Source organism: Daphnia carinata, chromosome 3, assembly GCF_022539665.2.
Source record: "Daphnia carinata strain CSIRO-1 chromosome 3, CSIRO_AGI_Dcar_HiC_V3, whole genome shotgun sequence".
Classification (NCBI taxonomy): Eukaryota; Metazoa; Arthropoda; class Branchiopoda; order Diplostraca; family Daphniidae; genus Daphnia; species Daphnia carinata.
In genome coordinates this window covers 695,162-707,189 of record NC_081333.1, presented here as the reverse complement: position 1 = coordinate 707,189, position 12,028 = coordinate 695,162, and the positions used below count along the sequence as shown (strand labels likewise).

General features: G+C 38.1%; 1 protein-coding gene across 1 annotated transcript; it reads left to right on the top strand.

Moving 5' to 3' along the window:
* Positions 1 to 6,148: 6,148 nt before the first annotated feature.
* On the top strand, positions 6,149 to 8,646 carry LOC130692887 (zinc finger protein ZFP2-like). The gene is made up of 8 exons (XM_057515970.2): positions 6,149 to 6,522; positions 6,587 to 6,957; positions 7,028 to 7,108; positions 7,175 to 7,334; positions 7,443 to 7,607; positions 7,671 to 7,879; positions 7,966 to 8,102; positions 8,155 to 8,646. Exons 1-8 carry the CDS (start codon positions 6,230 to 6,232, stop codon positions 8,539 to 8,541), a joined length of 1,803 nt encoding a protein of 600 aa, XP_057371953.1. The 5' UTR covers positions 6,149 to 6,229; the 3' UTR covers positions 8,542 to 8,646.
* The last annotated feature ends 3,382 nt before the right edge of the window (positions 8,647 to 12,028 follow it).

Below are 12,028 nucleotides of genomic sequence, written 5' to 3'. Positions count from 1 at the left end.
AGTAGCAGACGTCTCTTTTCTATAAAGCTACGTTAGGAAAACCAGAAAGTTGGCTTCGGGACCAAGTATCATGTACTTTCAGCCTGGAGTGGTATAAAGTGGAATCATTGTGGAAATGGGCGGAGGCAAAAGCAGTTTCCCCAGGCTCACCGACATTAATAAATATTAAACGAAAACAAAACTCGAGGCTGTAAATTTCTGGCATAGCACAGATAGCAACACATTGATCCATGGGGTTTCTTTTCTTTTTGTTTGTTCTTCCCCAGCGATCTCCACCACATCGATGGCGGACATGTTTGAAATCCAATTGCATCGGGTTGAACTAGAAAATACTGTTGTTCGCTGTTTCCAGCATTTGTACACGAATGTACCTCAAGTCCTCAACACAATATATGGTCAATGCCATAATAAATGTTCTGTATTTCTTGTACTTAGACATTACACATACCCAAAAAATTTATTGGGAAGTACTATATTGTTGATTTCTTATCAGAAAAAATCTACATCAAGCTTGACTAAGCGAAAGGTAGATAACAGAGCATACAGGGTTCTAAGGTAAGCACACCAATACATTTTAAATTTCGGTAACAGATTGAAGTGAATATTTGCTCCTTGAACTCCTTTGCTGCTACATTCACTCAGTCCCAGAGTTGCAACACTTGGTAGTTAACACGTCTGATGGAACTCATTTGACAAGCTAATCAATCATTAGTTCCTTCGCAGAAACCAATTGCCTCAAGACCACAGCATTAAACTGAAAATGTCTGAAGGCATTCCAGAGTGGTTCACTTGGTAGGCTACTGGATGCATATGAACATATCACACAGTAGAAGCTCCTGTAAAAAATTGCGAAACCCAAATGTATTAAATAAAACTATATGAGGAAAAAAATTCTACTTTTTAGGGAAAATTACCTTTGATATAGATTCTGTAATACATTTAAAGTGGCCAGTTGTATCCAACTGTCAATATTTTCATTAGACATTCAGGTCACACACAACTACTAAATAAGATGCACATCTTATTGTTAATGTTACATACAATTGTATGTAACATTCAAGATGATTTATTGTTATGTAACATTTGGTCCTTGTTTGTATAGGACTGCATGAAAATGAGTTCCTATGTATTCCAAGCATCAAAGCAATTGCTACAACTATTATCACATATGTTTTTACTTTAAGTAGGATTAAAAATTTGATAAGCTCCTTCAAAGATTACCTTTCCTGATACATCCCCAAATGCAAAATAGTTATTAAAGAGTTTTACACCATTTTAATGAGAAGTAAATATTGTTTAGCAGACCAAGATCATATATACATAGCTGTTTTTGCTCCACATCTTCGATCTCTACACTACAATGTAACCATTAAATCTTCCACTATATAGCGATTCAGTAGGGAAGCTGGTTGTCTTACCTAATTAAACGTTTTAAAAACTGCTGCATAAATATTGTTTTTTTATTTTTTCATCATTAGTTCATGAAAAACAAGTCACAAACGTCGACGCCATCTATTGGTAAGTTATCGAATAATTATTTGCCAACTGGATAGAATTTTTATGGGAAAATGTCTAAAAACAAGAAACCATTGAATTTCAAATTTTATTTATGGTGTTTTACCAATCCATGAACCATTTAGTTTCATACTATTATTTGTTTGCTTAATATTGGAAAAATGATTATTCTTTCTTATAACTGACTATTTTATTGATTATCTGACTCCCTAGACGTGTTTGAACATTCATACGTTTGGAGCAGCTAGGAGAAACTTTTTTCTTTGTATTATGTCGTTTCAAATTGTTCTAAATTAAATTTTCAATGAAACCTAATTGAACTTAGTGTGAAAATAGGCAATAAACTGAAATTCGACGTAAAATTTTAGGTATGACTTGGTGTTTTGGAAAAAAATGCAAGAAAACCTTGAGATTTCACACTTGCGGGGTTCACATCAGCGGTGCATTTGCAGATAAGCGCGTATGATCGAAAAAGATCTCATTCTGATCAAACTCAAAATTCGAAAATGGTTAAGTTTTCAACATGCTACTTCGCAGTGTCGACAGTTCTTGCAGTTAGCTGTTTAGTGGGGTTTTTCGTAATGTTGGGGACCATGGTAGCAGCATGCCCCCACATTCAGTGTACTTCAGAAAACCCAGATCCTTTGATCGTCCAGTCCTCACCAGATATTCTGCTAGAAAGAGAAATTGCTTCCCTCACCAAAACCGAATTTTACGAATCAGATGTTAAAAATATCGACAACATTAACGTTCGGAAACCACGAGGAAGGATTATTTCTCGGACTAGTTCCTTGGAAAACGCTGATGACAAAAAAAGTGAACGACCTAATAGACACTTGGAAATCCAGTCTACGATCAACTTGGAAGTCGAAGAGAAACTGACAAGTCTGTTGACATCTATTGTTTCCCCCGATATCGATTACGCAGTAGGATGGTATATGTACAACAAGATGTCGATACTCCTTTCAGAACAAGGAATGGACGAGAATATCAAAACGAAAGTTCAGCAAATCCTAGAAAACATAATGGATCGACAAGACAACGACCAGGCCATTAAACTGCAAATAGTGAAACTCTTGTCAAGAATTGCTTCGCAAAACACCGAGGAGGCCCTAAAATGGAAAATACTCAAACTTCTCTTGAAAATAGTTTCACAAGACACAGAAACGAAAATGAAGTCAAAAATGATAACCATCCTTCAAGCTATTACCGACGAGAACAGATTCGAAAGAAAGCTGAAGTCCGCAAATTCTCTGTCTGCAATCGTTGACTACCACGCCATAGATGAAACAAGATCACAAATGGAAAATATACTTTCTACGGTAGTCTTCGATATTTCTCGTGAGGATGGAAGTCCGCGCGAGAAAGGAGACATGATGATCTTGTTCTCGAAAATACTTGGTGGTCTCAACGGACTGGAAATGGACGATAATCAAAAATTAAATATGATTAACGTTCTCTTCAGTGTTACTGATGAACAAAAATCACCTGAAGCGACCCCTGCCGAGAAACTAGACCTGTTGAATGTGTTCTCAAATATCCTTCATGAAACTAAAGCACTTGAATTGGACGTTGAACACAAATCAGAAATGATTAACGTACTCTCCAGTGTTGCACGTGAAGGAAACACACCAGATGCGGTACTACGTATGAAAACAGACATGACGAAAGCGTTCGTGAAAATACTTTATGGCCTCAGAGGATTGGAATTGAACCGTGATCAGAAATCAAAAATGATTGAAGTTCTCTCCAAATCAGAAATAATCAACGTACTCTCTAATATCGCAGGTGAAGGAAACACACCAGATACGGGGCTACGTATGAAGACAGACATGGCGAACATGTTGTCGAAAATACTTCGTGACCTCAGCGGATTGGAATTGGACCGGGATCAGAAATCAAAAATGATTAAAGTTCTCTCCGGTGTTATTCATGAAGAAAAATCACCTGAAGCGGGCCTTACCGAGAAAAAAGACATGCTGAATGTTTTCTCGAATATCCTTCTTGTCACTAAAGAACTTGAATTGGACGTTGAACACAAATCAGAAATGATTAACGTACTCTCCAGCGTTACCCGTGAAGCTAACACACCAGATGCGGGATTACGTATGAAATCAGATATGACGAAGGTGTTCTCGAAAATACTTCATGACCTAAACGAACTGGAATTGGACCATGATCAGAAATTGAAAATGACAAAAGTTTTCTCCAGTGTTACTGACCAAGAACAATCACCTGAAGCGGGCCCTGCAGAGAAAAAAGACATGCTGAATGTTCTCTTGAGTATCCTCCATGGCATTAAAGCACTTGAATTGGACGTTGAACACAAATCAGAAATGATCAACGTACTCTCTAATATTGCACGTGAAGGAAACACACCAGATGCGGGGCTACGTATGAAGACAGACATGGCGAACGTGTTGTCGAAAATACTTCATGACCTCAGCGGATTGGAATTGGACCGTGATCAAAAATTAAGAATGATTAAAGTTCTCTCCGGTGTTATTCATGAAGAAACATCACCTGAAGCGGGCCCTGCCGAGAAAAAAGACATGCTGATTGTTTTCTCGAATATCCTTCTTGGTATTAAAGAACTTGAATTGGACGTTGAACACAAATCAGAAATGATTAACCTACTCTTCAGGGTAACCAGTGAAGATAAAACACCAGATGCGGTATTACGTATGAAAACAGGCATGACGAAGGTGTTCTCGAAAATGCTTAATAACCTTAACGGACTGGAATTGGACCATGACCAGAGATCAGACATGATTAAAGTTCTCTCCAGTGTTACTTATGAAGAACAATCACCTGAAGCGGGCCCTGTCGAGAAAAAAGACATGCTGAATGTTTTCTCGAACATCCTTCATGGCATTAAAGCACTTGAATTGGACGTTGAACAAAAATCAGAAATGATTAACGTACTCTCCAATGTTGCCCGTGAAGAAAATGCACAAGATGCAGGACTACGTATAAAAACAGGCATGACGAACGTGTTCTCGAGAATACTTCGTACCGTCAACGGACTGGAAATGGACCATGATCAGAAATCAAAAATGATTCAAGTTATCTCCAGTGTTATTGACGAAGAAAGATCACCTGAAGCGGGCCCTGCCGAGAAAAAAGACATGCTGAATGTTTTCTCGAATATCCTTCGAGGCATTAAAGCACTTGAATTGGACGTTAAACACGAATCAGAGATGATTAGCAAAACCTTCAGTGTTGCCTTTGAAGAAAAAACACCAGATGCGGGACTACGCATGAAAACAGACATGACGAAGGTGTTATCGGAAATACTTCATGATCTCAGCGGACTGGAATTAGACGATTATCAGAAATCAGAAATGATCAACGTTTTCTCTAGTGCTACTGCTGAAGAAAAATCACCTGAAGCGGGCCCTGCCACGAAAGCAGACATGCTGAATGTTTTCTCGGATATCCTTCATGATATGCAAGCGCTTAACTTGGATGTTGAACAAAAATCAGTTATGATTTACATATTGCTCAGTGTTATCCGTGAAGATAGCACATCCATGGAAAGCCTTGCCGGGAAATCAGAAGTAACCGATGTATTCTCGAAAATGACTGCTGAAGTCAATGACGAAACCTCTAAGGAGGATAGTCTAGAGAATATACCAAACATGGCAGACGCGCTCGGGGACTTATACGATGAAGAAGGATCACTGGAGTCATCGTCACTTGACCTGCAGTTCAGCCAAATGATGGGAAAAATCTCTTTTTTCTATTCACTGCAAGATCCAGACGGTAAACTGAGAGTTCTACAGTTAATGTCAGAAACCTTCCGGATGTAGATTCTTATCCAGCCGACTGAAGAAGAATCAGAGTAAATCTTGTCTACACCTCTTACAACTTAACCTTTTTCTACTTTCGACCGCAATTCAATAAAAATACTGTTTGTGTAATTTGGCCTGAATAAAATACAAAAAATTAAAAAAAAATTATTGTTATTCTATTTCATTATTAAGTAGCGATTAATAAGACAGAAAGACCTCATGCACGAGGATACAGGGTTTCTGAAAGTGACTAATGTACATCAGAGGCAGTCCATGTTTCAAAGCAAATATACTACGCATGCTTAGCTCCAGAGACGGCGTTGTGACGGCTGTGTTTGAAATTCGTAAGGAAAAAAACTGATAACGGAACAAGGGAAGAGTCGGACTAGTTGTTAAGGGGGTACGTTGGTAAATCTCGTTTTTCGCGACCACCAATGAAATTGAAATCCTGGAAAAATAAGTTGTTATAAACACCATAAGTCCACATCTTTTAGAAGAAAAACCAGTCCAGATGAGGCGTACGGACAGTATCAATATAATGTAGTCGCAATAGAGGTTTGTCCTAAAATCGTAGATTTTGTTTACCGTTCATAATTAATAGCTGCGTAGCAACATCAATTTGCATGGATGGAACTGGACACCAAAAATAAGAAACACTTTCTGAAATACGGAACTATAACAACGAACTTGGTTTTCCGAATGTATTTGGCACGGTGGTATGCTCAAAATTAGATTCGTACTGACGCGCTAGGCAAAATTGTGTAGCTTAACGATTCTCTTCTCGTCATCTATCGGCAGTTACTCAAAGCTTTGTGTTTTCTTGCAGCCGAACAACGATTTAGCCGTAACGTAGTTATTGTTTGGAAAATTATCGTTGCTTTTTTGTTTGTTTTTTTTTTCCTCAAAATTTTCTCCCGTTTATGATGTGCACCTCAGCTTCATCAAACCTACGAGATTTTGAAAATTCAGAGGGTGAACTCTACCTGAAGATATGCAAAACATTTCAAGACGACGCCATCGATTTTCTTAAAGAAGCGAGAAAAAATGCAATCAAAACAGACGTGTTCTTTCTGGCAAATGATGACACTCAAGATTCTTTAACTGCATCTCTTTCGGCTCATAAAGAAGTATTAGCAGCTGCTAGTCCATATTTAGCAGAAATCCTCGAAACCTCCTATGACAGTGATGTTTACATATCATTCTCTGGATTCAAGTATGGACAAACCTGTAAAATATTGCTCGTCATCTTATCAAATCAATCTTTTTTATGTTTGTAGGAAGAACCATTTAAAGCTCTTGTTAGACTACATTTATTCAGGTGAAATTTGTGCATCACATGCTTTAATGGAAGAATTCGAATTCTGCCTTAAAGAGTTGGGCATTTTAGGCACACACTCATTGGTGTGTTCAGATGAAATTATTACAACTAAACCAGCTGAAGCAATACTATTCAAAAACTCAGTTCAACAACCTTTTGATCTTCAAAATTCTCCAATACAAACAAACCTGACAAGTAAAGACATAGCTAGTGAAAACACCATGGTGCTGGAAAGCAGGAAAAAGAAAACTCCTTCAAACCAATCAGATTCAGAAAATGACATTTCTGAAGAACAAGTTGAATCTTGTGCAAATAAAACCATCAGTGGTGGTAAATTTCGGATAGCATTCGCCATGTACAGTGAATGTTTATCGTTAAAACAATTCGTTCGTTCTCTTAGATCGTCCGTACGTTTGCCCTGTCTGTCAAAAATCGTTTCGTCACCTGAACGTTCTCAGAACCCATTCCCGCGTACATACAGGTAGAAATATCTCTGCTTTCGTACAGAAAATTCTCCGCAGATCATTAAATGAAAGTTCGTCAATAGGTGAGAAACCCTTCAGCTGTAGCACGTGCAATCGTGCCTTTTCTCATAAATCTACATTGAATGAGCACATGAATCTTCACTCTGACGATCGTCCATACGCATGCGACAAATGTCAGCGTCGTTTTAAACAAAGAAAGAGTTTACGTGCACATCGTTGCGAGTAAGAATAAATTTTTTTCTTTATTAGGATGCTTAGTTGCAAGGGATTACTTTTCTACTCAAATTTCCCTGCTAATATTTCTTGTTTATTAATTTATGCTTAACAAAGAATTCTCGAAGAAGAAATATTTCACTGCGAGGTGTGCAAGCGGAATTTTGTGAATCGTAAGGCGCTAGCCCTTCATCGTATCCACCACGATAACGGAAGTAAAAAGAAATTATCGCAAGAAAAACCGTTTTTGTGTGATATTTGCGCTAGAGGCTTTAGCAATAAGTAATTAGAAGGTACTATGTTTTATTGCCATCTATTTGTACTATAGGCTTATGTATCTCCTAGATATTTATTGAAAGCTCACCAGATGACGCACGTTGAAGAAAAGAGTTTTGAGTGTAACATTTGCCACAAGAAATTTTCTCTGAAAAAAACACTGCAAGTTCACGAGGCATCTCATAAAAGAGAAAATAAGATTCCATATCAATGTTCTTTTTGCACGAAAAGCTTTCGTTACCTTGCAAACTTAAATGCACACGAGTTGATACATACAGGTAAAGAAAAACAATATTCCATCATCTGAAAGCTTTCCTAATCTTCGATGGTTATTCATCTTCGTCATGATTTCCTTTCTTTGCAGGGCAAAAGCCGTTTGACTGTAACAAATGTGGTGTAGCATTTAGACAGAAGTGGTCACTCAAAGAACACATGCTTGTTCACGATAAACCAGACGGAGACAGGCCCTTTACATGTGACATATGTAACAAATCATTCCAGGTAAAACTTTCAGTGTTTCTCCTGTATTAGCCTTCATGTTGTACGTTGTCAGGCGCGGAGAAAATTTGTTGCCCACCGTTATTCACACAGCAAGCAAACAAAACGCTGTCCTGTCTGCAAGAAACGGTTCTATAATGCTGAACGACTGGCCACGCACATCATGGAACATGAAAACGTTGATGATCTACCCGTATCGGATGCAATAGGAAACACGGTTACAGCACACATGAATGACGATGGAGAATTGATCATCACGCAGGATGTTGACGAAATTGGTGAAGGAACGCTCATTTTTACACCTTCACTTTTGCACGTCATTAAGTCAACCGATGAAAACTGTGATGGGATGGAGAGTACTGAGGGACAAGACGAAGCAAATCGATGGTCGCTAGAGGTTGTCATTGAACCGGATTTGAACAATCATCATCAAACATGCTAATCTATTCAGTGGAACATCTAAACCATCATCTACCATATGCTTCTTTTTTGTCAGATACATCGCGATATGTAGCCATGGATAAAATCAATGTACACGATGTAAAAAAAGCTGTTCCTTGGTTTAATAAAGTTAGATTTATTAACGTATTATTCTAGTACAGCGTGATTGCTGATTGTCATGTAATGTCGAGTGATTCTCTTATTCACTTATCATAAAAAGTATCATATACATACACAATATCGCTAGGTGAGAAGGAGAGTACAGGATCACGAAAGGTTTGAATATGAAATATTAGTTCATTTTCTCTTTTTGCTAGACGATGGTAGGTTGACCGATTACTGAAACCTAAACCTTTAAATCTATTTTAACCTCTGTGCATTACCATCTTTAGTCAACAAAGAAAAACAAAACGAAAGATTGAGACAATACTTTCGTTGCCATTGGACTAACTTCCTGCCACGAAAATTGGCATATAGTTATTTGAATAAATGAAATGCTAAACCATCAAGAGTGGTTTCAGAGTTTCTCCTTGATGTTTCTCGCTTCTTGCTTTTTTTATAGATTGGGAAAAGGATGGAATGGAAAACAGATAGAAAGCTGTTTTAAGTTGACAAAGCACTTCAGTGTGAATAGCTTTTGAAACTTCGGTTGCTATATGACAAAAGCCTATGCAAATGATTTGAACACACACGTGACGCCTCTATAGTTTTTTCTATCGAATCACCTCTGAAGCTGTCGACAAATCCAAATTTCAAATGAATGCTATAAAAGTGCTGAAGTTTTTCTTGACGGATTTTCGCAACAAAATATTCATATCACCTTCCCAAATGTATGCAAAAATACACCATGAGGGGAATTCAAAATCAAATGCCAGAAACTCCTTTTATGCAAAATCTATGCCGAAGTTCCCATTAACTTGTTTAAACAGCTTTTTTCACCGTATGCCATAAAAATAAAATAGCTAGTTTTAGCAATATAATACAATACGATTCTCAGTATTAAAGGTCAATTGGCACTTCAGTTGCTATAACCAAAAACATTTTCCAGGTGAAAATCTTTCATCAACGGCTAACTCGAATTTTATCTTTTATCGCCAATGAGTGCAACTGAGTTCTCGCAAGAACAAATTTTCAAAACTAACAAATTTAACACAATATGGTAGCAAAATTATCATACCGTGGTTCATATCGGGAATGCAAGTATTTCCAGCACAATCTCTATCTAAGATCAAAGCTCTGACATATTTCTATTCTTCGCACATCTACCCATACAAGAAGGTTACAAAAAAAAAATGCTAAAAAATACAACAACAAAAATTGGAATTGAACGACACATTTAAAGAACTGAGGGGTACGTGTATTATTACGATTTCCTTCTTTGAAAGAGAAGTAAATTCAGACTTCAAACTGTTTAGCGTGATCATATGAAAGCCCACTTTTATGACGTCAGATCCTTTTAGTTGGATAAGTTTGGCCGAGATGAATTACATCTTTTCCGCATATTGAGGCCAGGCACGAAAAAGAGAACGAATAACGAAGCGGGGCGAGGTTTGTAATCGGGTAACACCCTAGAGGCGGGGGTCCCTGCGCCGTCCGCGTCCTCTGAATGCAACCCCTGGGGTTTGCTCAGTTTGTTTGAGCTTAGTGTATATAACGGGCATCATCAAGGGGCTCGCGAAGCTACTTCATTATTGATAGAAAGTCCATGGAAAGTCGCACGAGTACCTAATGAAAAGCTCGAGCCCTATCACTAGCAACGAAGCGAAAAGCTAACAGAACAGACAGGGCAGACATGCATCATGCCCGTCAGCACTCAATGAATCGCCCCTCATCGCATACATAAAACACACTGACAACGAATTTTTGTTGTCGTGTTTTCTCTCATTTTTTTTTCCCCTTTTCTTTTTCTCTGACCACGCTTTTTATAGTTTTCTATGGCAGCCGTATATTACGGCTGCGTTATTTGTCCACAACACCTACAGCGATGTCGTACCCGATACCATCAAACCATCATCGATTGCGCGTACGTCGCTAAATACCAAGCAAGATAACTTTCAAAGGAAAGAGAAGAGGTATGGTGTGATTCAGCGCTTCACAAGGAAAAGAGAAAAAAAACATGCAGATCAAAGAGCAAAATAGTTAGCTCCCTTGCACAGGCGAACAGAGAGAAGAAAACAACGGAAGAAATGGCCATAGATGAAGATCATAACAGCTATTTTGTTCTTTGGTGTTCTATTGTTGAGACTACTTTGAAGCCAATATAACTGGCAGCCAATAGTACTCAAGAGGGAGGCCAAAGGAAAATGGTAATAAGAAAGAAGAAAACAAAAACGAAACACCGAAAAGCTACCATGGTTCCAAAGCATTAGTATTTTTTTTTTTTTTTTTTTTTTTTTTTGCTTTCTCCATTGTGCCTTAGTCGCCCATCGAAGCGAAATGAAAAGTCTTCTGCCAAAAGGTTGTCAAATGTGATTTTGTATTTTTCTTACAATAATCATATTAGTACATTTTTTTCCCTGCCCAAGCTCTGTGTTGTCATATTATTTTATGTCACCAGTTTTCGTTGTTGTCGCTATATCTTATGTTATTCACAGCTGTTTGTACCACGACGAGCTCCCTATTTTTTGGGGCTCTTCAAAAAGAAAAAAAAAAAAAAGTCCCTTTACACTCAAGTTGGAGAGGAAAGGGTATTGAATGTAAAGTGTGGCTTTCGTCCTTTGTGGACTGTGGGTACTGAGAGACTTCAAAGCGATTCCATGGTTTTTCTTTTTAGATGTACAGCATTTCTGTTTGAGGGCTTCTTCGCGTGCGTCAAGTAGGAAATGCTTCTCTGCCGTTCTCACTTGAATAAGAGAAATTGTCACATTCCTCGTCTTTGGTTGCTACTATGGGACGTCTTTTCAAGAAAAGAAGAAAAAAGAAAAGCGAAAACGAAAAGTTGAAATCAGAGTTAACCAGTTGTCTTTCGTATTGATTTGGCTTCCATGAAACGCAGCCGTTTTATTGTTAGAAATTTCTATCTTATTGAATACGCAATGGATTCAGCCAACATAAAATGATAAAAATCTGACGTGATTTATTAACGACGTCGATCGCCCATTTTCCCTGAATTGTGTGAAACACAATTATAACACGGTGGGCTCCTTTTTCTTGTGTATCCAGCCCATGGTTTGCCGCACCGATGTTCTTTGTAATTCGACAATAACTCCATCACAGCAAAATGAAAACGACCCAAAACCGGGCAAATCAAGTGAAACCCTTAAGCAACCAGAACATAGTTGTGCAGCTTGTAAGTGAGGCATGAAGTCCGTCAAAGAAACAAGACGAATCCGCTTGCGAAGTGCGTTCGAACTTAAAATCAAAGCAACCCGATACGCAACGTGCAAACAAACGGTTTCACTAGCCGTTTGAAATTAGAACGAGATTCTCATTTCTGCTAAGCAAAAGAGATTGCAGAACGTCGCTCTTTTCCATACAGAGCTCAACTA

Bases quoted from the DNA above. Each gene is read 5' to 3' on its own strand.
- LOC130692887 (XM_057515970.2), top strand. From the start codon at position 6,230: ATGATGTGCACCTCAGCTTCATCAAACCTACGAGATTTTGAAAATTCA. The intron at 6,958-7,027 runs GTAAATTTCGGA...TCGTTCTCTTAG, and splicing joins AAATAAAACCATCAGTGGTG to ATCGTCCGTACGTTTGCCCT. The intron at 7,109-7,174 runs GTAGAAATATCT...GTTCGTCAATAG, and splicing joins CCATTCCCGCGTACATACAG to GTGAGAAACCCTTCAGCTGT.